Source organism: Sphaeramia orbicularis, chromosome 1 (genome assembly GCF_902148855.1).
Source record: "Sphaeramia orbicularis chromosome 1, fSphaOr1.1, whole genome shotgun sequence".
NCBI classification, from domain to species: Eukaryota; Metazoa; Chordata; class Actinopteri; order Kurtiformes; family Apogonidae; genus Sphaeramia; species Sphaeramia orbicularis.
In genome coordinates, this window is record NC_043957.1 from 38,916,406 (window position 1) to 38,941,515 (window position 25,110).

General features: G+C 42.8%; 1 protein-coding gene across 11 annotated transcripts in view; it reads left to right on the forward strand.

The window, feature by feature from the left end:
* nfixa (nuclear factor I/Xa) overlaps positions 1-25,110 on the forward strand; it is a 116,079-nt gene that overhangs the window by 31,396 nt on the left and 59,573 nt on the right. For 9 of the 11 annotated variants that reach the window (XM_030137832.1, XM_030137803.1, XM_030137821.1 and 6 more), the window contains one exon: positions 4,097-4,628. In XM_030137832.1, coding sequence (XP_029993692.1) covers positions 4,097-4,628 — 532 coding nt within the window. Of the gene's footprint in view, positions 1-2,532; positions 3,307-3,897; positions 4,629-25,110 lie in introns of those variants that run through there. The other 2 variants (XM_030137812.1, XM_030137767.1) reach the window with 2 other exon arrangements.

A 25,110-nucleotide genomic window follows, 5' to 3' on the forward strand; every position in this document is an offset into this window, starting at 1 on the left:
ATTTAGTCCAGTTTAGATCATAATAGGCCTGGCACCGGATTTAACTGAATAACGAAGGGAATTCTTTTGAAGGATTACGTGTTTCATGGTGATAGTATTTTCTTAATGGCATTGATTTGTATTTATAAAAAGGTTCACTCTTTTTTCTACATCTTTTTTTTTTTGTTTACAAAGTTCATTAGACTGAAAAAAAAATTGCAGGGCTTAAAATGCATAAGCAGATGTGCTGCTTGTTCTAACGGACAAAGGAGAAGTTTCAGTTTCACTGGTGATAATCTTGGTTATTAGAATTTCCTGTTGATAATGGCATAATGATAATATGGGGAGTACCAGTAACATTTGGCACATTTCACCCCTATTCTTTGTCTGGGTCCCACTCATCAAAAAGTCTAAATCCCTTTAGTCTTTTCAAATATGCAATAAATACACCTCTGTCATTATTCTTCAACAACAAAAACAAACACACTCATCTCTTTAATTCCATCTCCTCATGTTCCTTTTGCCCATATTTTTTTCTAGTCACTGCTATCTTCTCTCATTCCCACATTTTTCACGTGTTCACTGTGGCTGTGTGAGGCAGGCAGCCGTATGCTAGTATGAACAATCGGCACCCGGCCCGGCTTGGCCTGGTCCAGATGGGTCTGCACCCCCCTAGCAGTAGCACTGACAAGCCAGTCAGGCAGCCAGGCAGCCAGCTAGCTACCCACCCGCGTATCCAACCAGTCATTCACCCAGCCAGCTAGTCAGCCAGTCATGTAGCCTTTCAGCCAAGTTAACAGCCAGCCTGCCAGCCAGTCAGTGGACCGGCCAGTCACTGAGACTGTGGCTCCTCTGTCACACACCGACAGAGGGAGCAGGCCAGGCTAAATCTAATGGTCCTGGGAGCCAACCAGAGGACTCTGCCCTTTGTAGGGCGTTCACACAGACAGCCTGTCCCGTCGCACAGCAGGGGTCTTCAACCCACAATCAAATGTCCGATCCCTCAACTTTGCCACATGACAAGTTAGCTTTTTTTGGCTGCCTGCTGCCGTGATTCCAGTTTTGACAATGCCTCAGTAAGTCCTGTGAGCCTCATGGTTTCATTTATGTTACTTGGACAAGATAAAGTGCCACATATATGTGATGTACTACATGCATTTCATATTAAGCAATCATGGACTAATTTTTAACAAATGCTTCCGATTATATTGACTTGATCTTTGCTAAGAGCCTTTGTCTCTTAAATATTTACCCCCTGGTGCTCTGGGCACAGCTTGTCCCTCTGTGGTCATGAGGGTCAGCCAATGAGTACGAGACAAAGTGCTTGCCAGGACAGCTATACAGCAGCGAGGTTCCTCACTTTCTGCTTTATTCAGCTCAAATTATGTCTTATTGTGTACCTCATAATGCAGCGTAATAAAAAAATACAGCCAATTTAAAGGTGGCAGCAGGAATTTGGGATTCTTTTCATTATTACAAGGACTAGCCTAACACATTTTAAAGGTTTTAAGTCAAATATGTGACTTACAGCAAGGTTTGTTAGCTGTTTTAGAGGCAGTTTTAATGTTGTAACCGCTTGCATGGGTAAACATCTTAACATGTTTGGGCTTCGTAAACGAAGCTGTCCGTCACAGCATTTTCGGCATCCATTGTCAACAGAATTCCGTCTCTCACTTGCAAATGGGAAATGCTCCCTCATTTGGTAACAGAAACTTTTAATGTGTTTCAGTGTTTGTGCTGTTGGGGCTATTAAAAGTGAAGCAACCAGTTTGGATGGGAGAGTGCATTTTGAAACAGGAGAGCATGTTTTTGGATAGTATTTTTTTTGTTGTTAGGGTAGAGTTTTTTTTAGTGAGGGGGGGGGGGTACAGGGGGGCATTTTCTTCCCCCTCCTCTCTTTGTTTGTGTGGTAAATCCAGGAGCAGCTGCTGGTCTCAGGGTCTAGTGGGATTTTGGGCCTGTGTTTTCTCATGCCATCCTATGCCAAGGTGGTGTAACGAGAGAGAGAGAGAGAGAGAGAGAGAGAGAGAGACAGACAGAGAAAGAGAGAGAGAGAGAGATATGTTTCTGGAGGGAGGAGGGATCTGAGTGTGTGCAGTGGGTGGCGGGTGAACAGTGTGGGGGTGGGGGGGTTGGAGAGCTGGTTCATTGGGATGGCTGTGACCACGCTGGTGACGAAGGCAGTGATGGGGCAGCGTGGGGTGGAGTGGGTGGGGGGTGCGTTTGAAGGCGGGTGCTGTCTGGATTGGATGCATGTAAAATTAATATCCTCTGGACTTTGCCTTTGCACTAGATTGGAACTTGTCTATTTGGCTAATGACGTGCCTTCTGCCTGCACCACACACAATCCCCGTCTCCCTCCCTCCCTCTCTCTCTCTCTCTCTCTCTCTCTCCCCACTACCAGCCACCAACTATCCACCCCCCTTCCCCTCCCCACCTCTTTGCTTCTCCCTCTGCCATCTCTCTCTTCCCTCCCTTTCAGCGCTGGGAGCGTGCGTATTGGCTGGGCTGTTTAAGACTCGATGCCAAATAGGTGGGCCCTCTGCGTGTTGGCACAGACTCAGTCAATGGTTAGAGAAGGAAAGTGGAGAGGAAGAGAGAAAGAGAGAGACAGAGTTGGAGAGAAAGAGGGGGAAAAAAGAAGCTGCACTCGGGTTTGCCAGCGGTCGTGCACACTCTTCCAACATTGATTCGGTCCTCTTGTTTTGCTTTTTTTTTTCTTCTTCTTCTTCTCCTCCGTCCGCACCCCCCTTGTCCAGCTCTCTCTCTCCCTCTCTGTGAGTCTTATGCAGATCCTACAGAACTGAACCAATAGCACGCGCAGCTTTGCCAAGAATTTTTTTTCTCGTTTTTTTTTGTCAAGATATTTTTCTACATATTTTTGCAACAATCATAGAGGCTTGTTTAAGTTTTTGACAATTTCACCTTTTTTTCTGCATTATTTGATTTATTGTTTTGCACGATTATTTTTTTCTCTTTTTAGATAGAGATTGCTGAAGTTCTCTACACTCTCCTTCTGTTGTACTCTTGAACAGCTCCTCTCCTGCAGCTCCTGCTACAGTACCTCCTGTGTTCCTGTGCTGGTATTACACTGCACCCCCTTGGCCTGTCTCCTCTTTCTCAGCTTTTCCCCCCTGCTGCTTTTATTGGACAGTTTCTCAGCTTCTCTTTTTTGCTTATTTTTTCCCTTCATTTTTTTTTTTTTTTTTTTTAATACGCAGCATAACTTCAGCACCTTTTGATTCAACAGTACAGTGGCTGTACTGGTGGTGCATTTTAAGTTTCTTTGCAATCGGCGGGTTGAATTTATGATGAGAGAGCAAAATGGTAACTACTGTGTATTTCTTTTTTTTTATCCACATATATTTTTATAATTGTTATTTGTTATTTCTAGTGTTAGCAGTGTTATTTATTGGTAAATATGATATGATAGTCGTCGGCTTTAATTTAATTTATTACATTTGATGTGTAAATTCTAAATAATTTCAGTGCATTATATTGTATATTACCATTTATATTTAAGTTGAGCAAATTTTAATTAAATTTGTAGTTTTTCAGATTTAGATATAATATTTTATAGAGCTGTATTGTTGCTGAATTGTGTTGTTGCTTAAGTATTGCAGTACCACTTTTTATTTTATATTAATAACACATTTGTTCATTGTTTTAATTTACATTTTTACAACTGTTTGAAGGAAACCAGCACAGTGGACACTTTCCTCGTCTCACTTGTCCTCCTAGTGTTTCAGTATTGTGTCGTTCAGTGTTTTGTAAAGTGCGTCCTTCAATGTGATGTCTATGTTAGGTGTAGTGTAAAGCATCATTCTCTCTCTCTCTCTCTCTCTCGCTCTCTCTCTATCTCCTGCTCTCTTTCTCTCTCTCTCTCTTTCTCGGCGCCTCTCGCTCATTCTCTCACAGAGCACAGAGCAGGCGCCGCTCCTCCATGCTGCGCGCCGGTGCTAACTGCCTCTCCTCTCTCTTCCCTTCCTCACCCCCACTCCCTCTCTCCCCATCCTTCTCTCCCCCATTCTCTCCCTCTCTGTCCACGGCCTCCTCCTGCTTCCCCCCCTCCTCCCTCTCCTCCTCTGCCCTCCCCCCTTCATCCTCCCTTATTCAGGATGAATTCCACCCCTTCATTGAGGCCCTGCTGCCCCATGTCCGCGCCTTCGCCTACACCTGGTTCAACCTGCAGGCCCGTAAGCGCAAATACTTTAAGAAGCACGAGAAGCGCATGTCCAAGGAGGAAGAGCGTGCAGTGAAGGATGAGCTGCTGGGGGAGAAGCCAGAGATCAAGCAGAAGTGGGCCTCGCGCCTGCTGGCCAAGCTCCGCAAGGACATCCGGCCTGAGTTCCGTGAGGACTTTGTGCTCTCCATCACGGGTAAAAAGCCCCCCTGCTGCGTCCTGTCCAACCCTGACCAGAAGGGCAAGATCCGTCGCATCGATTGCCTTCGCCAGGCCGACAAGGTGTGGCGACTGGACCTGGTGATGGTCATCCTGTTCAAGGGCAGCCCCCTGGAGAGCACAGACGGGGAACGGCTGGTCAAGTCGCCACAGTGCACCAACCCTGGCCTGTGTGTTCAGCCGCACCACATCGGAGTGTCCGTCAAGGAGCTGGACCTCTACCTGGCCTACTTCGTCCACACGCCAGGTATGTGGCAGGCTGGATAGTAGAGACTGAGGGATGCCATCACATGCATTTTAAACACTGATCATCCACATAAGCATGTACATGTGCACACAGATGTACACACACATTTGCATAATTATTCGAACAAGAAAAATACATTGGCATATTTCAACATTATTAACAGAATGCGAAAAAGATAGTTCTAAAAATTAATAACAGTAGCGTGTAGCAAGTTGAAAAACACTAAAAAGGGTTTAAAATTTACAAAAGCAAAATATATAGCTTTTATTATTATACTATGATAATATGATAAACAAATTTGTTAAGATTTGTTTAGCAGCAGTCTGTTCATTGCATAAAATTAAAACTACTTTTTGATATGATGCTTTTCATAAATAGCTGTCTTTTTCACATTTTTCCCTTCATTCTTTTGTGTTTTGATGTTTGTTTACATGACAACATAGTATCAACAGTAATAAAAAAGAATATGTGAGTGTTTGTGAAGGGCATTCGGCCAGAGAGCTCTGGCAAGTATGTGTTCATTTTTCTAAACGAGGCATTTTGCGGCTGCATATGAGCATGTATTTTGTGTTTTTTATAGGAAGGAATTTGCATGCCTGTGTGAGCGAGTGTTTTCGTGAGATGATCACCACTGTCAAATTGTGTGTTTTTGTGCGATCAGTGAGAGTCACTGTTTATAGGATTGTACTCAGTCTGTCGAAGTGTATGTGCCACGATAAGGCCATTGTAGCCAGGGATTGTCATTTGGCTACAACCCAGGGAGTGTGTGTCTGTTGTGTGTCTGTTGTTTGTGTGTGTGTGTGTGTGTGTGTGTGTGTGTGTGTGTGTGAGTGAGAGAGAGTAGAGCCGTGAGTCTCCTGCTCTCAGGCCGCAGGCTGCTGCCGCCTTCACCGTCTGCCTGAATCCTAGCACCACGTTAGACCTGGCTGCCAAACACACACTCACACACACAAAACCCCAGCGCTCACTGAACGCCAGGACTATTGCAGCCACATTCACACCCATACACACACATAAAAACACTGCTAAATAAAGATACACACATTTGCATTATAAAAAAACAACAAAAAAAAACGCACCAACTCTGTCATCTTTGTTGCACACTTTCACACGTAGCGCAAACACGGTTTTAGTCACGATTGCATACACACACCCACACAGCACACACACTCGGCCAAGGACTATCATAGATACAGTTTGATACAGCCAAACATTGTTGTATCTCAGCCACCATCATGGGTACACACACTCACATTGGGCCAAACATCGCAGTAGCCTCCAGTGCGCATACTCTATGCACACAGCCAAAACACTGGCTGTGTTGTAGTTTTTCCCCACATTGCAAAAAAAAAAAAAAAAAAAAAACACATCACAGCAACCACACACACAAACACACACTCACACTCACACAACACATTTCACAGCCAAATCCTCCAAATACACACTACTTCACCATTTGCTGGCTACATATACATACAAACACATGCTCATGACCTAATATTATCTCAGCTGGAATTTTCTGGAAATTTCAAATAGTGCAGAACAGTTTTAGACACACACGCATGCACATATACAACACACCCCAGCCATCACCCAAACACACACTCTGCCTCCGCAGAAGTTTTATGGTACCCGTCTCCCTCTCTCTCTCTCTCTCTTTCTGTCTCTCTCTGTCTCAATCTCTTGCGCTCTCTGACACACAAAATCTCAGTCCAGGCCAAACACCTCACTCGGCCTGAGCCAAACCCTGGCAGCAGCTCCAGCTTCACTCTGTTGGTCTGTCTGTGGCAGTGATAAACCGGAGGTAGCGGGCAGTCCTGACACTGAAAATTTGCTTACTGTTGTAGACCTAAATATAAATGGATACTGCCAGTGAGTTTTTAGCAAAATGCTTTTTACTTTTTGTGTTGTGTTATGACTATGAAGTAGAAACTTATTATGCAGCTTTATATTATAGACTTATAATATTAAGTCTGTTACTTCTGGATTATGAAATTATTTAAGTGATAATTTTTCAAATTACACTTTAATTTGTGCTCTGGATATGTCTGTTTATGTATTAAATAATGTGTTTTTTATTTTAGTGTTGAAATGGCAAAAATAACAAGGGGCTATTTTCATATTTTAAAAAGCATTTTTTTAATGTTTATACGAAGTATTCCTTGACCAAGTTATTTATTTATTTATTCATTTATTTTTTTCAAAATCAGTTAAACATGGCGCTGCCCCTTTCAAGCCAGAGCACAATTCATTTGTTGTATTTTTACTAGGATCGGAAGCATTCCATATTAGAAGAGAAAAATATTCCACTCACTATAAATTTGTCCAGTTTTTTTTTTTACATGCTCAGAAGTACACACATTGTAAACTGAAGCCCAAATAACCAGTTTTTCAGCCTGTTTTGACCTTTGCCTGACCAGGTTCCAGTTTGTTTCTGTTGTCACTACACTAATGTGGCTTTATGAAGTACATTAAAAATTACAGATGTCTGGAGAAGCTGCCCAGCATGTTGCTCATTCATAACGTTGGATGCTCTCTGTTATCTTATCTGGTTAACACAGTGTGCCTTGACACTTTTATCTGCCTCCAAAGAGTTGGGGCTTAGTTTGACTCCTGGCTGGACAGACACTTTCAGGACTGCAGAAACAGACAAAGGGCAAAGCAAACTTCTCTTGAGGTCACCAATGTCTCCACCCATGGCTGTCATTTAGTTTTCTCGCATGCTTGTCAGCAAATGGGCAAGAAGGCCCAAATTTCTGTACGCTGTGTATCTGGTACAGTGATGTGCGGTTGTGTTTTTTGTGTCAGCCGCGCAGTGAAAGACAAGATGCGCTCATTGTTTGTTTTTGTTTGGTTTGCGTTTTGTCGGTCTTTAGCATCTCCGTCTTCCTCGCTCCTCTTTGATCCCGTGCACACTTTTGTTTTGTCTCCTTAAACATCGCCCTCATTGTTGCTCTCACAGAGGTAAAGCCTCTGCTGATCTCTTTTGTTTATATTGTAGGAGACACAGAGAGAGAGACAGAGGGAGAGAGAGTGTGTTGGAAAGGAGAAGAGGCTGCGATAGTGATTGTTCTGTTTGGCAGCGCCCGAGCCCCGTTGGTGTGGGAAGAAGAGAAAGACGTCTTGTGTTTTGTTTATGACAGAGTGGCAAAAGCTGCCACGGGGAATCACTGGGCTTGCCGTCAGGCTTTCTCAGGCTGTTCAGCAGCCAGCCAGCCTTTGAGATCCTTTCTATTACGGCGCATAACACACCGCAGCCGTAACAGAACAAACCACGCCGCCGCAATACACAACCTTCTCCCCTCTTTTTCAGGCACCTCAGATAAAGAGCCACAAGCTAGACTGAGCAACATTTCTTTGAACGTTGGAATTGAAATATGGCTAGAGGTTATAAAAGTGGAACAGTGGAGGGCGGTTGTGCTGAAACACAGTGAGTGAGCAGTGCATTATTTTTAGTGTTTTATTAAAAGTGAGTGACTGTTATTTTATTGGAGATACTGATCTCTTGGCCCGGAAGTGCCAGAGGTCTGCCAGACCACCACATCATGTCTGAATGATAACACTTTAATAGAGCATACACAATGAGCCTGTTCCACAGTATTAATGTAGTTATAGTCTTCACCTGTTAGTCGAACTACTGGATAAACTCATACAACATGTGGGGAGAAATATTTTAGCTGGTTCTCATTAGAAATGGTGACCAATTTGATTTATAATCTTTGCTCTTGTTTTAGCTTAAACTCAGCACATTTATGATTTATTCAAGGTTGGAAAAATAGAAGAGAAAAAAAAAAGCATTTGTCAGGTCTTAAGTTAGCTCAGTGCACTTAGTCATACTTTGGACCTCATTCTTTCTTACTTTCTTTTGTGCGCCGTAAGTGTGATCATGAAAAGATGTTTCAAATGTGTTTCCAATCAAAAGTGCAGTACAGGAAATTTGCAGTCACTCCGAGGGAGGTGTGAAATGTGCTCGCCGTGCCATTTCTGCCATGACCGCTCCACACTCCACGCTCTACGGTGCCAGATCCCGCCTCCTTCTCGCTATAGCAGTAGTCATGCCTTGGACTGTGCTGTGAGAAAGCCCAGAGAAACCCTACTGCAGCGGCCAGCCCCCAGCCAACTCACTGACCACAGGAAGGATTCACAAATGAAACCCCTACTTCTGTTCATCACCGAGGAACATTGTTGAGCATTAAAATTTATTGGGGGAAAAAGAAAATTAAGGGAAAAAGGAACGGGAAAAAGTGAAGGAAACGGGGAAAAAGAGAGACATTATGACAGTCAGGCTTACATGATCTATGACTCCCCACGTGTTAAAAGTTGACAGGATACTTTGATGGATTCCACAGGTTCCCACTGTTCTGCGGCTCAGTATTTTTTTTTCCTGTGAAAATAATCTGTTGTTAATTACTTCCTGGATCTCTTCACTGGCTCCCATGACATCACAAGAGTTGAGTGGACTGTCCTTGTGCGGAGTGTTTTTGTTTGTGTCTGTGTGAGCACACAGCTTAGGTTGACCCTCAGCGGTGAAGTAAGCATTGAGTTTTGATTAAATGAAATCTTGACACTGAGGGAGTCGGTCAGGTCTGGGGTTTTTGTATTGTGTGTTGTGGGAACAGGGCCCGCACCGGCTAAGAAAAGCTCTCCACACGCAGAGCGGCTTTGGCAACAGTAAATGTTCGCTGATGGCTCTCGTTTAGTAGCGCATGGGTCTTCTTTTACATGTCTCTGTCTTTCTGTCTGGCATCAGGGCACATCGAGGTGGCTTCAAATCAAATCTGAAGGGTTAAGACAGAGGGAGAGCCCTGTCACATTAAAGAGACATAGTGAGCGAGAGTCTTCTCACACTATTCTTGGCTTTGGAAAAAAGTCTGTGTATTTGGATAGCTAATGATATCAGGGTAGCCAAAGCCCTGTTGTGTGCTCATTCGCTCCAAAATACGCAGACACACACACATGCACTTGCAGACGTGAGGCTAACATTGGGGTGTCACAGACTTGCATAGATTGGTCCAAAACCGCAGGGTATGCATTTATCTCATGAGACCATGATGACACGAGCAGACTTGAGGGAAAAAAAAAAAAGAAAAGAGAACATGACAAAGGCAAGTCAAAGACAATGTTGTTATGTTTGGTCTCCCATTAAATTGACCAGTAAAAACTGGCATCCTCTGCGATACGGTGCTTTTGTCCTGGAAACAGCTCCCTGCTTTTTTGGATTTTACATAAGGATCATAAGCTTCAGTTTCTTTGGCCGTGCCTAACTCGGGAGGGAGTGAAACCCCTGAACGTTTCTGGTCTACCCGCATCTGTTTCCTTTTGTGTGAAGAGTTTCATTGTTGGGAGTTACGCCGTAAACAGATTATTCCAGTGAATTCAGGAGTCCCTCGTTGCAGTGGAACCGATTAATTAGGCAGTTTCTACTGTTTTCATATTTCATATGTCTTTAGCCCTTTCTCTTGAATTAACTCAGTTCTTCCTGCTTCAGGTTCTTTTTTTCCCTCTTGAGATGCTCTCTCTGATGACAGTACAGGTAGAATATTAAAAGAAATTACATTTTTTGGCTGTATTTTTAACAGGTTTTTCATAATTTTCATGTATTTTTTTGTAGAATATTCACTAAGTGTTCAGCACATTTTTTCCCCTTTTCTACTTCTTTTATTATGTAGCATGCCACTTCAAAATCAATTCATCACTATGAATTCCATCTACCTTGTTTGTGCAGTAATTTATATTTTCCCAAAGTGAAGGTTACATTCATCTGTGTGCAATATAATGTTCTCACATTACTTATTCATCTAAAGGTCCAAAGCAAATACTAATATTTTTATAATTTCAATATTTTTATGTTGGTGTAGGATTCGATGAAAAGCTGTTTATGTAAGTGTTTCATAATTTTCTGTTTTTTGTCTAAGGGAAAATAGGGTGTTTTCACACTGTGTTGAACCCTGTCTAATACTTACTGTTAAGGTTTAATTACACATTAAAACACATTAACGACTGTCAAATAAAAATGGGTGTAGGTTAAGCTAAGCATGCCGTGATAAAAACTGCTTTTTTTTTTTTTGCTCGCGCTGAGTGGGCTTTTTTATGCTTTTTATTTGGAAAAAAACTAGGGTGAGCAAAAAAGGAGAATGAAAAAGAAAAGACAGGGTTATTGAGAAAAGAGAGAGTCAGAAGCAGCGAGGGGGTGGTATTGTCTGTATTAATACTGTGTCTTCCCAGTGCCGGGTCTCTTTTCAAGCTTTTGTAGCGGCGCCAACCATGAAATGTGTCTGTCCCCAAAAACCATATACCCAGTCAGAGGGTTTCCCGACCTCAGAGAGACAGATAGGAGGAGAAGGAGCAGGAGAAAGAGTGCGGTAGCCAATGCTCACTATCAGGCAGGCCAGCCAGAAAGGAGGGAGAGCCAGGGAACATGCCTTATTCACCGGGCTGCACTCACAGCGAGGCCCTGGCATCGGCTGCAAAGTCTGGCCAGCAACACTGTTCGGCACCACATAGCCATAGTAATGCTAGAATTAGAGTCATAATAATGTGTTTTAAATCCAAACACCATTACTCTTGTGTTTGTTATTTTTATTTGTTATGGGTGTTTTTCCTGAAAGAAGTAGCTTTGCCTAGCTTTGAAAAAAAAAAAAAAGTTAAGTCAATACCGATTTAGAAAAAAATAAAAATAACCTCTTTGATTCTTTTTTGCACATGTGGGTTGACGAATAAAGAAATTATTATGTGGGCGAGTTTCACGCAGAGAAAGGAGTCTGATGTTCAGAAAGTGAGAGGAGTTGTGAGAAGAGTTGTGTCGGTGGCCGTTTTTGGCACGATGCTATCTCTCTGTATTTAAGACGCCAAATTTTTATACACAATCCCTGCCAACCTCCTCCCTCTGATCCTGGCTTTCTTCTTTCTTCTCTTTTCTGTCTTTCACTTGTTCCCCTTTTCTTTTATTCCTCTTAAAGGTTCAAATGAATGCCCTCCCCTAGCCTCATTAGCACCCCGGACTCCTGTTTGCAGCTACAGAAAAATGTATAATAACTTGTAAGCACAAACATTTTAGTGCTCAATAGGACCATTATCCTTTTTTTCCATGAAAGCAGGCCATCATGGGGCTGTGTGCCTTGGCTGTGAGTTTCTTTTAATTCTGTGATGTTTTTTTCATTTAGTATGCAGAGATGTTTTGCCACCAGCAGTTCAGTTCGTACATATTTTCATGGTATCTCTACATTTTATATTTGAGCACGCTATGTTTCAGTTTGCTGAGATACGTATTTCATGTTTGTAGTGTAATGTTGATTGCAGTTTATTCAGGTTAAAACCTCATATAGCCTATTATATGTGGTAAATTTTACATGCCCTTTTTTTTTTTTATTTAAAACTGTCTGAGCTTTCGTTCTCCTTGAGAGTCAACCTTCATGGGGGCATCGTTTGGTGTTTGTTACACCGTGAGAAGGAGAGCGGTTTAAAGAAGACTGAAAATGGGGTGGGGGGGATAGCATCGAATGAGCGAGCTAGCAGAGAAGCCCAACAGAATGCAGAGAATCAAATTTGGCATGCGTCTGTGTAAGCGAGTAAGCTTCAAATCAGTTTGGACACAGATCTAGGACACTAGACGAAGAGAAGAAAGCAGGATGAAACGGGATAGGGAACGACATGGGATTGAGAGGGGGGGATCGTGTGTATGTGAGCATGTGTGTTTCACGGATGGGGGGTGTAGTTAAGTAGAGGATGATATGGGGGGGGGGGGGGGGGGTAGGTGGTTGAGGTTGAGGGAATGAGGAGGGTGTGGGGTGTTTGGTGAGTGTCCCTCAATGACGACTTGAAAAACAGGCCGGTAAATAAATGGAGTGGCAGTAAACAAGGCTCGGCGCTTCATCAAAAGAGTCCATTCATCTGTGAACAGGAGAGTCTCTCTTTTCTCTGAGGAGATTGAGAAAGGAACCCACTGACGCTGACGAGAGGACGACGCTTGTTTAGATAACAGGATGAGTTTGGAGTGGAATGGTGTTAGGATGTGTGTGCTCACTCATGATCGTGCGAGTTGTGGGAGGTTGGGGTGGGGTGGGCTTGCAGAGCAGGTGGGAGGTGGACAAAGTCTCAATGACTGTGGTAAAGAGGGGGTAGAGATAGTAATAGTATGTTTTTGTTCTTTATCATTTGCATGAATTCAGCAAAGGACTGCGTTTGTGGCAGTTAGAATGACACAGTCTGTGTGTCTTATGGAGAGCAGTGTAGGAAATGATGTGCTTTTGACGAAGCTTGTATACATGGACACACAGGCATGTATGGCTGCTTATGTCAGTGCATTATACATATTTTTTCGAGGGTCAGGCTGTGCTCTGTTTTGCATGATTTAGTGTCCTAGTAGCCAAGCAGCAGGTCTTTTCTTTGGAGAGTTAGAGGGAGTTTGGAAGAAGCAGAGTATTGGGGTCTCATGGACACTATGGTGAACTGGCCACAGCAAGGTGCACTCCGCTTCAGCTGTTCAATATTCATCTCAGCAGCCGGTTGGCTAAGGGAAACAGGTGTAAACTAGAACTACTTTAGCACATTTCACATTTCACTTCAGCAAAACTTTTTAATTAAGGAGATGAATTTATGCATATGAAGATCAAGGTCAAAATCAACCACTTAGTGGATTCTGAAGCCAACTAGCAGTGATGTCTTTCAAAAGCTCCAGTTCAGTCTATATTTAATTCTGCTACATTCTCTCCGTTAACAATCGTAACCACTTTTTAACTTACCCATGATTGTTTAAAAGTACATCTTGTTTATAGCTGTGGCCTTGCAGAGTGAGAAATGAGATGTGCATCTGTCACTTAAACTTGACTGATCTGACAGCTGGGCTTTATAATTTTATTCCAACTTCAGTGTAGTAGAAGACATTTACATTCATCAAGCCACTGACAGTGCCAAGAGTCTCCTTTAAAAGCCCTTTGTGTAGGTTATCAGCCGCATCCAGCACACATAGTTCATCAATTTGTGTTTTGATGCCTGCCATTTAAAGGTTATCAAAGATTTTATTGAACCGTCTCTGTTATGTAGTTAGCATCTTTAAACAGGTCCTTGATTTACTCTTAGAACCACACAATTGGTGTCTAAGGTTGCTATAGCCCCCCCTTCCTTCTCCCTGTCCTCCGCCCCAAAGTGTCCCTACCCACTGCCTGTTCTCTTCACGTTTATTGGACCCAAATTCGGCTGGCACCATGGCAACCAAGGCTCCCAGGGAACCTTGCCTGGGCAGAGTCCAAGGTGCCTCCAGCGTGGCACTGGCTGGCGTTGTCTGCATCAACGGTCTGTCGCTGTGGCAGGTTGCTACGACAAGGCTGGCCTGGCTCTGGCCCGGGCCCTGGCCCATCACAGCCACAGTGGGAATGCTAGCTTGCTAACCTCCGTTAACTAACTACCAGCTAACATGACCGGCCATATCCGGTGACATTAGCCACTGCTTCCACTGCTGCAGGCCTTGACGACTGCTGCATGGGGGAGGCAGAGGAAGTGTTTCACCAGTACGCATATTGATGTGGCATGGCTTGGTGCCCAGTGCTGCCTCCCACATGAGAGAAAGCAGGAGAGAGATGAGAGAATGAGAGGGAGAGACACAGCACACAGTGTTTTCAATGTATAATATATGAGTATATACATTTTTTGAACAATACGTTTCTCCTGTGGTGTGTAAATATTCAGCTGCTCACATTTGGCTCAGGATGCCTCCAGAACACGTGCATGGTACTTAAATGCATGATTAAGATGCATCTGGCAATATGGTTTCATGTCTATTACAAAAACCATCAGCACAAGCTATTGCAAGCTCTTTGGAAAGTCTTAAAATGTCTTGAATTAAATTTTGTGAATATCAGGTTTTAGAAGTCAATAAGGAGTTTTAAGTTTGACTTTCAGGCTGTAACTGCTGCAGACATTTTATCTAATTTCATTTATCCAATTTTTAATTTGTTTTTGTCAATGTAAGTCAATCTCTTCCGGATTAAAATCCATACTTCTAATGTTACGTTTTAAACCCACAAGAGATAGGTATTATAATTTTGTACTTTATACTTCACCTATTGGTAAAGTGTAGATTCATGTAACTTGACCATATTCCTGCATAAACCTTACATTTTCTTATGTACGACATATATTTATATTTACCTGAAAAACATGAAGCTGAAGCATGCAGAACATGTCAAAAAAGTATTTAAAGGTCTTAAAAATCTAAGTGGCTGATACTTGTAGACAGTAAGTAGGTCCTCCTTAGCTCAGCTTTCTCCTACTGGGCCTTCATGCTGTGGCACCGTGGGCACCAGAGGCTGGCGCTGCAGGGTCCTGCTGACTTAGAGCCTCTTCACACCATTTCTTTTCAGTTTTCCCTGACAATTGGCAAGCTCACAATTTATTCTTGGGAGGAAGCTGTATCCATTGTCTACATTTACAAAGAACAGGGAAAAAAGAAGGATAATAATGTTTGGGGGCTGTTTTGTAGACATAACCTCGGTACCAGACAGAAATAGCAAAGTGCCAATCAGAGGTGGGTTACAAGAGAGTCATCAGCCTTTGCTTTTACATAGAAACAAAAGGTGTGACCTAAATTCAGTGCCTGACATTGTGAAGGAAGTCCAGCCAACATATTTTTGTATCATAAACATAATATGCAAGTTAGGCAGCAGCTTTAAACAAAAGCAAACTCTGACTCTCAACTAAAAGTGTGTTGCTCCCTATACACAACACTCCAGATCTTAACTGCACAGAGGGTGGGCAGGGCAACACATTGACTCTGCAGGGAAGGAATGGATATCTCATCACGCTCCTTTCTTAAGCTATGAGTCAGTATCCGTAATTGGTCACGGGCCAATCACTGCTACAGTAGGTCTCCACTTAATGAAAGTAGCAGTATACAGTTTAACTGAGCTTCAGTTTAACAAGTAATTTTGCAAGAGGATTTATGGGCAGTTTAGTCAGATCTGGCATTCTCTTGTGTCTCCCTGATAGTTCGACCTCTTTTTGTTCATTCTTTACTCTCTTTCCCTCTTTGTTGGACAAAGCCAGTGTTTCTTTTTCACCCCTAAGTGAGTTTAGCTGTGTGGCAGGGAGACAGTGGATTTGTCATGCGAGGTGTGTAAGGAGATATGGTGTGTGATCCATGACGGAGCTGGCGGCCGTGTGCATGCTGAGCGCTGCCAGGTAGTGTAAAGAGGCCAGAGGTAGAAAGTTGAACAAAGGGAGAAAAGTTTTTGACTACGTAAACATTAGATAGATGATTATTACATAGCTCCATCCTTGTTTGTTTCAGTTTTTTCCAGTCTCCCTCTGTGCTCCTCTTGACCTGAAATTGGGGGTTAGATTGAGGATAGTGACGGACTAATGAGCCCCCTTTCCTGCAATTACCCTCCTCTCTCCTATTCTCTCTGTCTCTTTCTCTTTCCCTCTGACATTCTCTGCTCAGCTTTGTGCATTCATCTTGTTCATTTTCTCTCAGAGCATAATCACTCTTTTTCCCACTCTCTCCTTCTTCTGTTTCTACGTTTTTTGCTGTCACTTTCTTAGAGACTAGTGGTAAATCAAGGTGGCACTTCATCTTTAAAAGCAACATGATGGTCAATTAAAGAAATCTGGTCCTAATTTGTGGTAGATTGCTATCTGAGATGTTGGATGGAAACACTGCTTGTTAATAAAGAAAAAATGCAGAGCTGTGCTGCCTTCATCTTTGTTCCTTCTTTTTTTCATTTGATTGGGGTTTTTATTATTTGGGCTTTTCTCTTTATTTGGGGTTAAAATAGTTTCCTTTTTTTATAGTTTCTTCTCTTTATGTTATCTGAGTCTTTCAGACTGAGTAGAGTTTTTATTAAATGTAATGAGGGTTGGGACATATATTTAACTTAAGTATGTGAATTATTGTTGGTGTCATATTAGTAGTGAATGCTGGTATATAGGCTAAGTCTTTCTTTCCAGTCTTTGACTTCATGGTCTGAGCTCTTGGACACAGATGGACTTTTGTATGTGTGTTGCTGTGCTTAACTTGAGGTGTTCATGAAAAAGAACATGATTTCTTTTCCTTTCATGGTGCCTGGCTGCTGTTTGTGTTTAGATTGGTTGCTAGCCTGCTGTGTCTTCCTCCCTTCGGTGTGCTGACCATGAAATGGAGCAGAATTGTCAAGGGTTTGGTTGCCCTTGCAGCTTTTTATTTCTTTGGCCTGTTATAAAGTAAAGTAAAGTAAGTAAAGTAAATTTTATTTATAGAGCACTTTTCACAGACAGAGTCACAAAGTGCTTTATCAATTCAAATCAGAATCAAATTAAGTTTACAGAGACCCAACAGAATCCTTCAGGAGCAAACACTTGTGATTGGTGACAGTGGCGAGGAAAAACTTCCCTTTAACGGGCAGAAACCTCGAGCAGACCCAGACTCCTGAAGGATGGCTGTCTGCCTTGACCAGTTGGGGTTAAAGAGAGAGAGAGAGAGAGTAAAGGAGGAGAAAAGAGAGAGCGATAGAGATATAGAGAGACTGGGGGGGGGGGGGGGGGGGGATGACACATGGAGTACGTTATGATGAATACATAGAGTGTAATCAGTCTGTGGTGGTCCTGGGTCAGGTGGGAGACTAAAAAGCCTTTTTGAACAGGAGGGTTTTGAGGTGTTTCTTAAAGCTCTCTACAGAGTCCATGGACCGTAGGTGTAGAGGCAGGTCATTCCATTCCATACCTATTCCATACCCATAGTGACTGAAGACCCCCACTCTGATGACAGGTTTGTTTGAGACAGTACTGTTCTGTCTACATGCAATTAGCTCAAAACTTTGGGCATAACAGTTGAGCAAAAGTAAATGACTGAAACTATTTAATGTTTTGGGTAGAGATATTGGAGAGCAATTTAAAGAAAGTGAATGGGGAATTGACATGTAGCAAATGAATGGTCTGGCTAGAATCAAACTGGGCATCTTTGTCCATGTGGTAGCACCCCAGTCATTCTGTGAAGGTTGCCAAGTGATTTCTAAGCAGTATTTTCTTTTATTGTATTTGATCACAGTTTGTGTCATTTAAGTCAAATTTAACTGTTGGTGTTTGCTCTCAGCTTTTGTAGTCGTGTTGCCACCAAGAGGTCTGCATAACAGCCGGACTGTAAAGAGAATCAGGTTAAAGTGTTGACAAGCACCCATCCCACTTAAGTGGCCTTAAAGTAGACACCATATCCTCACCAAGTGTTATACAGAACCTGACCTCTGACCCCACCAAGGAAGGCAACTAGAGTAAAGAATTTTTACAGGGGATCAATGAGGTATCATGTTATTAGTAAGTCCTACCACCACATCGTGGTCTGTGGATGGTAAATGCCTTGCACAGGTGCTAATGAGATGCTACCTCCTAGCCTAACGCCAACTGCTTCTCGTACTATCTCCTAGTGTTGTGCCAAGTAAAAGTCACTCTGTACTCTAAATCCTTGCCTAGTACACAGCGGTAATAAGTCGTGGTCTAGGCTGATCCTTATTAATACAGTGAGTCATGATCAGCCTAAAACCTAGCATACAGCTGCTCTCCATGTGGCCTGGTGTTGTTGCGTGGTCAGGCCAGTGTCCGCCGGACAGAGAGTAGGATGAGGATGAATGAGTTCTGACTGTATGTGACACATGTGTGGTTGTTGTTGATTAAAAGTTGTTGTTCTAATTGCTGGGCTTAAAATGCCAGGTGGCGGATGTGTCCCGCTAATCCCCTATCTAATTTCGAGGTCCAGGGGTGAAGCTCTTAATCCAAAACACACACATACGCTCACTCATCGTCTTGCAAAAGCACATACACATATGCACACAAACACATGCATCCCCCCACCCCAGACTCACACACTCCTGCTGGCTCTGTTTTTAGTATGTGCAACTTTTTACCATTATCAGACAACACTTAATGAGTAAATGGAAGTTTGGTGACATCCATGTGCACCACACGCTCACATAAAAATAATTTCTAACTTTATCAATTTGACCTCATTGTGCAGATGCACTTATATCTCTTTGTTTTTCTTGATAGACTTAGCGTGTGCGTGGCCTTATGGCCATGTTTGTGTAGCATAGCTTAAATTGATGACGCATGCTGTCTCTATCTCTCATTCCTTTATACACACACTCACACAAACAAACATGTCCCAACTCTTTTTTTTTACATATAAGTTAGTATCATTCTTTCTCTCTTTTGCTTTCTCTTCATCTCCCACCCTCCGATGTTTATTTTTATTACTTCAGTGGTTTACAGGGGTTACTGCTGCACACGCAGGCCATATAAAGGTACGCTTGAGATAGAGGAAAGTGTCACTGTGACAGCGAGATAAGAGGGTTGACTGACTGCTCCACCCTTTACCTCAGATCACCCCTGCTCCGTTCAGCTCTACTTTATGTAGGTCAGGCACATAGTGCACACAGTGGATAGCTACAGTACAACATGAGGAGGCTTCACTGTCAGTGGGAAGGGGGTGTTATAGAATCAGAATCAGAAATACTTTAATGATCCGGGGGGAAATTGCTGATGGTTATCTGTCTTTTCTGTTGAGAAGTTAAGCCTTCTCTGCCTTAAGTACTTTTCTGTGTCAACAATGATATTCACCTGTCTTTCATTCTATCTTTTATGTCTCAATTGTAGTTTAACTCTACGATAATAATTAATAATACTATTCATGTGTTACTCATATGGTCAGAATAAGTCATTATTTTGTAATCTAAAGGTATATATGCATACTTCCCACCACGCACTGCCAGTTTTTTAGACCTCCAAAACCTTGATGTGCTTCTTTTTCCCACTTAACTTAGCAGCATAGTAAACATCTTGTCTGGTCTAGATGACTGGTCTCATTGTTTGTCCTTTCTTTGTCTTTTCTTTTAGCCCTCTGCCTCTTGGTGGCAGGTGTGGTGGCCATGTGTTTTTAGTATGTGTAGTAGTTTACAGCCTGAGCTTAGAGGGGGAGGAAGTAGGGAGACAGGCAGGCAGGGAGGGAGGGAGGGAGGGAGGGAAAGAGGCGGAACTGCCTTGCCCGGGGCGTAGGGTCATCTCAGGTGAAATATCTCGCCGGGCATGTAGGCGTGGCCTTGAAGAGAAGTGGGAGGAGTCAGAGGAGGAGTCTTTTGACACATAACAAGACAGTTTGGTCTTCAGGGAGAGTCAAAGAAACAAGTTGATCACTAATACTCATACATTTTTAATACAAAGACTCTGTCACCAGTGCAGTTCTTTAACTTGTTTGTAATTTTTTATATGGTTTTCAGTGGCAGGGTGGAAAGCTTTGGTAATTAGAGAGAAGGGAAGGAAAAAAGCTTGGGAGAAGAGAGAACAACTCCCTCTGGCCCCTGGCTGTACTGTGCATGTAGAAAGAGTTCCTAATAAAGGAGAAATATGCATCTGAGTGGTACATTGAGTGACCGGGACAGTGTGAAGTGTTGTGAATTTACAGTGACAAGTGCAAGATGTGTATTCAGGCTTGGAGCACTGAGAAAGGTGCCTCATCAGGGGACCTCTGTCAAAAAAGGGGAGGGAAAATAAACCAAGAGTGGAGGGGGGGAGTGACAGATGATTTCCCAAGTTTAGGTATATAAAGAGAGTGGAGAGAAAGATAAAGAACAAGGAAGTGAAAGAAAGAAGAAAACCAGAGATATGCGGGGAGGTGGCAAGACAGAAAGAAGGAAAGACAGACAGAAGGCTGTAAAGAGAAAATGAGAGAGAGCAAGGGAGAGAGAGAGAGAGAGAGAGAGAGTGTCTCTGCAGGGCGGGTTTCCTGAGGTCACAGTACTGAATATCACAGAGGAATGTGGAATGCTGAATTGCTGCCAAAGCAAACACACCGGCCACGCCACCACCGCCCCCAATGGCTGTCAAGGACTGCTTTATACACACACACAAAGACACACAAACATGCCGTCATGTATGTGCATGAACATATGTACAGTGACAAAGAAGGCATAGTGCACACACAGATGGGAGAGTCTGCAGAGAAAGAGAACAGTTCACACACATCATGCACATGTAGAAACATCCACGCTGTCAGCACCTGCGGACGATATAATTTTTTGTAACTCTAGCTGACGGCGCAGAACTGCGGTGATCAGAGACCAAGTTTAGGTACCTTTTAACTGCAGTGTTCTGCAGCCATGATTACCCAACTGGGATAATTTTGTTCTCAAACGAGCGTTATTCAGAAATGTTTTCATTAGTTGGTGTGTGTATGCGTGTGTGTAGAAGGAACATTATAATGGACTGTGACAGCATAGCTGAAATGCACAGAGCTGTAAGTTATTGCAGCTGTGACACACACATAAAGTAAATACACACGTATAGATGTATCCATGTACAGTTACACACACACTGAATGACTCATTTGCTGCAGGTTGGACTAACATGTTAAAACATACTCACATATACACTGATCCACTGACTCATTCGCCATGCACACACATGCTAAACCAGCTTTTGATGTTTTGTCAAGGACTTAGGTTATATCCGCCGTCGGCTAAAAATAAAAGTAGTGAAGATGTAGAAGACAGATCAGCTTTGAAGAATTCACTTCAAGTAGAAATGATGAAGGAGAGACAGATAAAGTGCTCATCCAAGGGCCAAGAAACTCTTCCATTTGTCCTCCATGTTAATACCAAAGTCAAATGAGAATCATTCTGAACATTTGCAAATGATTGAATCAATGAGAGGCTGCAATACAGACGATCAGACCAGACAGGTTTAACAGAATAAAGGACAGGCTATACCACAGAAGAAGATGTAAAGAGAAAAGAGACCAGAATGTCTATGTGACCATTTTATGTGTGTGTATGTGTGTGTGTGCGTGTGTGTGTGCGCACGCACGTGCGTGCGTACATACAGTACATGTGTCCCAATGATTTACTTGTGTGTGCCGGCTCACAGGTCCCTATAAAAGTTAACAAGACAAATTGCTATGTCTCTATCCATGCTTGTTTTTTTAGCTGTTGTAAATTTAGAGGCTGCACTGTGTATCCCACCCTTTTCCCTGTGTGTGTATGTGCTTGTGTGTGTGTGTGTGTGTGTGTGTGTGTGTGTTTAACTGTGTCTTTTACTCCTCCTCCACCAACCTCCCTCTGTCTCGGAGCATGCCAGGGTCAGAGGTCATAACAACTGAGCCACTCCGTCGCTCTTTGATGTGGTTCACCACACAGATGCATGCACACATGTGCTCGTGCACACACACATACATAGACACACCAAGGTCAAGTCAAGACAAACAGCACTCACACTTAGGGCCTTGTGCCTTAGTTTGCTCTCTCTCAAGGCGCTGACAGCCAGAGAAAAAAACAAGGCCAGGGTTTTGCTGTGCTGGTGCCTCTACTTTGATGTGCTCTCATGTTTGCCACATGCACATTAGCAGGTTTAGCCCTTCAGGCACAGGAAGGGATACATCTGTGCAATGTGGTCACACATTGTGTATGCACAATGAACAGGGATATTATGTATGAAAAGAAAGTCAAATACACACTCAGATGAGAAATAGCCTGGAGGTTGAGGTGACAGACCTTTAGTAAAAAGCTGCTGTTATGTCATGTAACATAATCTAGACCTGTACAGTAGATCTTTTTAAAAAAAATGCACTGTTCAAGTATTTTTAGAGCTAGGAACCTCCAAATATATTACCTAGGTTAAAAATACATAAACATATATTGATTAAAATGGTTTTGTTGTTGGGTTGGACTTTTCAGTCAAATAATGCTACTGTGTAGGCAAATTGCATAAAACTGTGATGGCATGTGTCATGCACCGTAGTTAGAGCACTAAAGACATGCCATCAAACTATTTTTTCCCCATATATTCACTGTCAAAAATCTAAAATAGTATCTTTTCTTCAATTAGGATTTATTTTCTGTCAGTTTCTAAAAGTAGGTTCTGTGTACTTTTGTTCACACCACAGGAGTTTAAATGAGCTCATTTCATTTGCGTAAGTGTTTGTATGCACACATATGTATTTGTTTATGCGGTTGCTCACACATGTACAGCCAGCATGCGTGTATGTGTGTGTGTGTGTGTGTGTTTTTCATTCTGCCCACACCCTGTCATCTCCCTCCCTCCTTCTCTCCTTGCATCCATCCCTCCCTCGCTCTTAGCTGTGTAGTTGGGAGAGGCAGGCCCGGAGTCAAAAGTGCAAGTGTGCCGCTTGGCTGATGAGTCACAGAGAGGCAGCTTTCCCCCCACTGTTTGTAAATATGTGGTTACCCTAATTGAACACAGCTCTAGTTCCCAACAACTTTCATTTCTTCTTTTTTTGTGTGAGCGTGTGTGTGAGTAAAGCCACAGCTGGAGCAGCAGGAGACACACCATTGCACACCTCTGTACACAAATCATATATTCACATAATCACACATAACAGGCGCAGATGTCCGCTGACACAGACAAACCGAGGATGCCATTGTTGTAGTGAGAAGGATGTTGCACATCATCTCCCTATCTGTTTCTCTTTCACACACAAACACACACACACGCACACAGTGACTTTAACATCTCTCCATAATTACAGGCTGTGAGATCCCAGTCTAGAGGCTGTGGTTTGGCTGGCCCTCCTCTCCCTCCATTAAGACACTAAGCTGCGTGTGTCACTCAGCACTTGGACGGCTCCTCCCCAGAGGTGGCAGCAGGGGGCCAATAAATGTACACTCTCAATCTCTTTCACTCTCACACACACACACACACACACACACACACACACACACAAACGTATGCACATATTTCTTCCTCCCTCTCTCTGTCACACAAGCAGAGGTGTTAGTGAGGGGCCGGTAAATGTTTTCCCTCAGGGCTCTGTCTGGGTGGCACTGGTATTGGTGCTGCCAACCAACTCTACAACTCATCTCTGGCCATTTTCTCCAGCCGTCTTTTACAGCTCCAACACAGCTAACCCAGGTTTAAGCACTCAAAGAAAACTGTGCCTTGACTTATGGAGCGTATGTAGAAAATAGAAGTCACTGCAGTCTTTTATGATCTGGAGTAACTCAATAGTCAACGAATGTCTTTCTTCATCAAAGTCAATTGAGCAGAAAAGTTGTACTCATCTGTTTTTTTACCTTTTAACTCAACTTCTCATCTGCGTGTTATCACTGTAGACCCAAAACACTCTTTGCTATATAACTTTCCATCACCTTTTACTTTCTTCCTCACCATCTCAATGCACACTGAGAAATTTCACATTTAGGTCCTTAAATAGTTTTCATAGAACTAATTAGATTATGTCCTCCTGCACAAGCCTAGAAGCACCTTCTACAGAATTAGACTTTATTTTAACCTATTTTTACTTCTCTACCTGTTTTTTTTCCTGCAGTCCTGTCTCGACTTTACTTAGCCTTAGTGAGCATTTCAGTAAACAAACATGGTATGATTTTCCCCAGTTTTAAGCTCATTGACGTCATTCCGTGTAAATCTAGAAGGTGGTCTGTGGTGGCAAATCCTATATATTTTCTCTTACAGCACCTTGATCTTTAAACTTTGGCTTCTGTGGTAGCTAAGTGCTTATGGAAATATTTCAGCTATACCTTTTTTTGAGTGAGGTATGAAATCACCCTAGTTTTGCCTTTACTTAAGCGTGCATTATTAAACAAGACAAACAAGTTTTAGTTTGGTTTGTTGCTTTTGTTTATTGTTTCCCCATCAGGGTTCCATGAGATTCGGCCTCAGTGTTTATCAGGTTGAGTAAAAATCTCCAGCAAAACAAAAGGAATACCTCCATTAGACCTGTGTGGACAGCCTGACCCTTTGCCTCAGAACATTACGTTCAGGTCTGTCACCTGCTGCTCCATCTGTACCCATCATTAAACTCCAATTCCTTTTTGCTTAATTTGATTTAACTCTGGTTTACCTAAGTTGATTGTTGCTTCAACCCAACAGTAAGGTCATGCCACGTTCAGCTCCAGCAGTGATCTGATTTCTCTCTGACCCTGCACTCCCTTACTAACCCGTGCGTATGTGGCAGAGACATATTAGCATTAGTCTATCTGGTCTGGCTTGTGTTGGTAATGGCCGATTAATCGACTGGTGACAGTATCAGAGCTCTGCTCAGTCCCAAAGCTGCTTAGCTTCCCCAGGGTACAGCCAGAACACCCTGTGATTGTGTATGTGTGTGTGTTCACCACATGTGTGGACGTGTTTGTGTAACACTGTGCTGTTAAAGCAGACCCCATCTCAAGCTACAACAGAGAATTAATTGTACTCATTGTAAGTCACTGATAATTCTATTACATTCATAAGAAAGAAACTGTGCTTAGGTTTGTAATATGATTAGTGGTGTATGATCAAAAAACAATATGGACAAAAAAGCTAGTGACTGAGAGAAACAGATGCAGTTGTGCAGACACACTCAAATATGCACGCATGCACACACAAGGGCTGTGACAGTAAACACAGTTTAAATCCACTCAGGGATTACAAATCCACTTATAGTGGGCATAGTGGGTCAACTTGACTATGTCAGCTGCAGATCTCATGCTGATCCTGCTGACCTTCTACACTC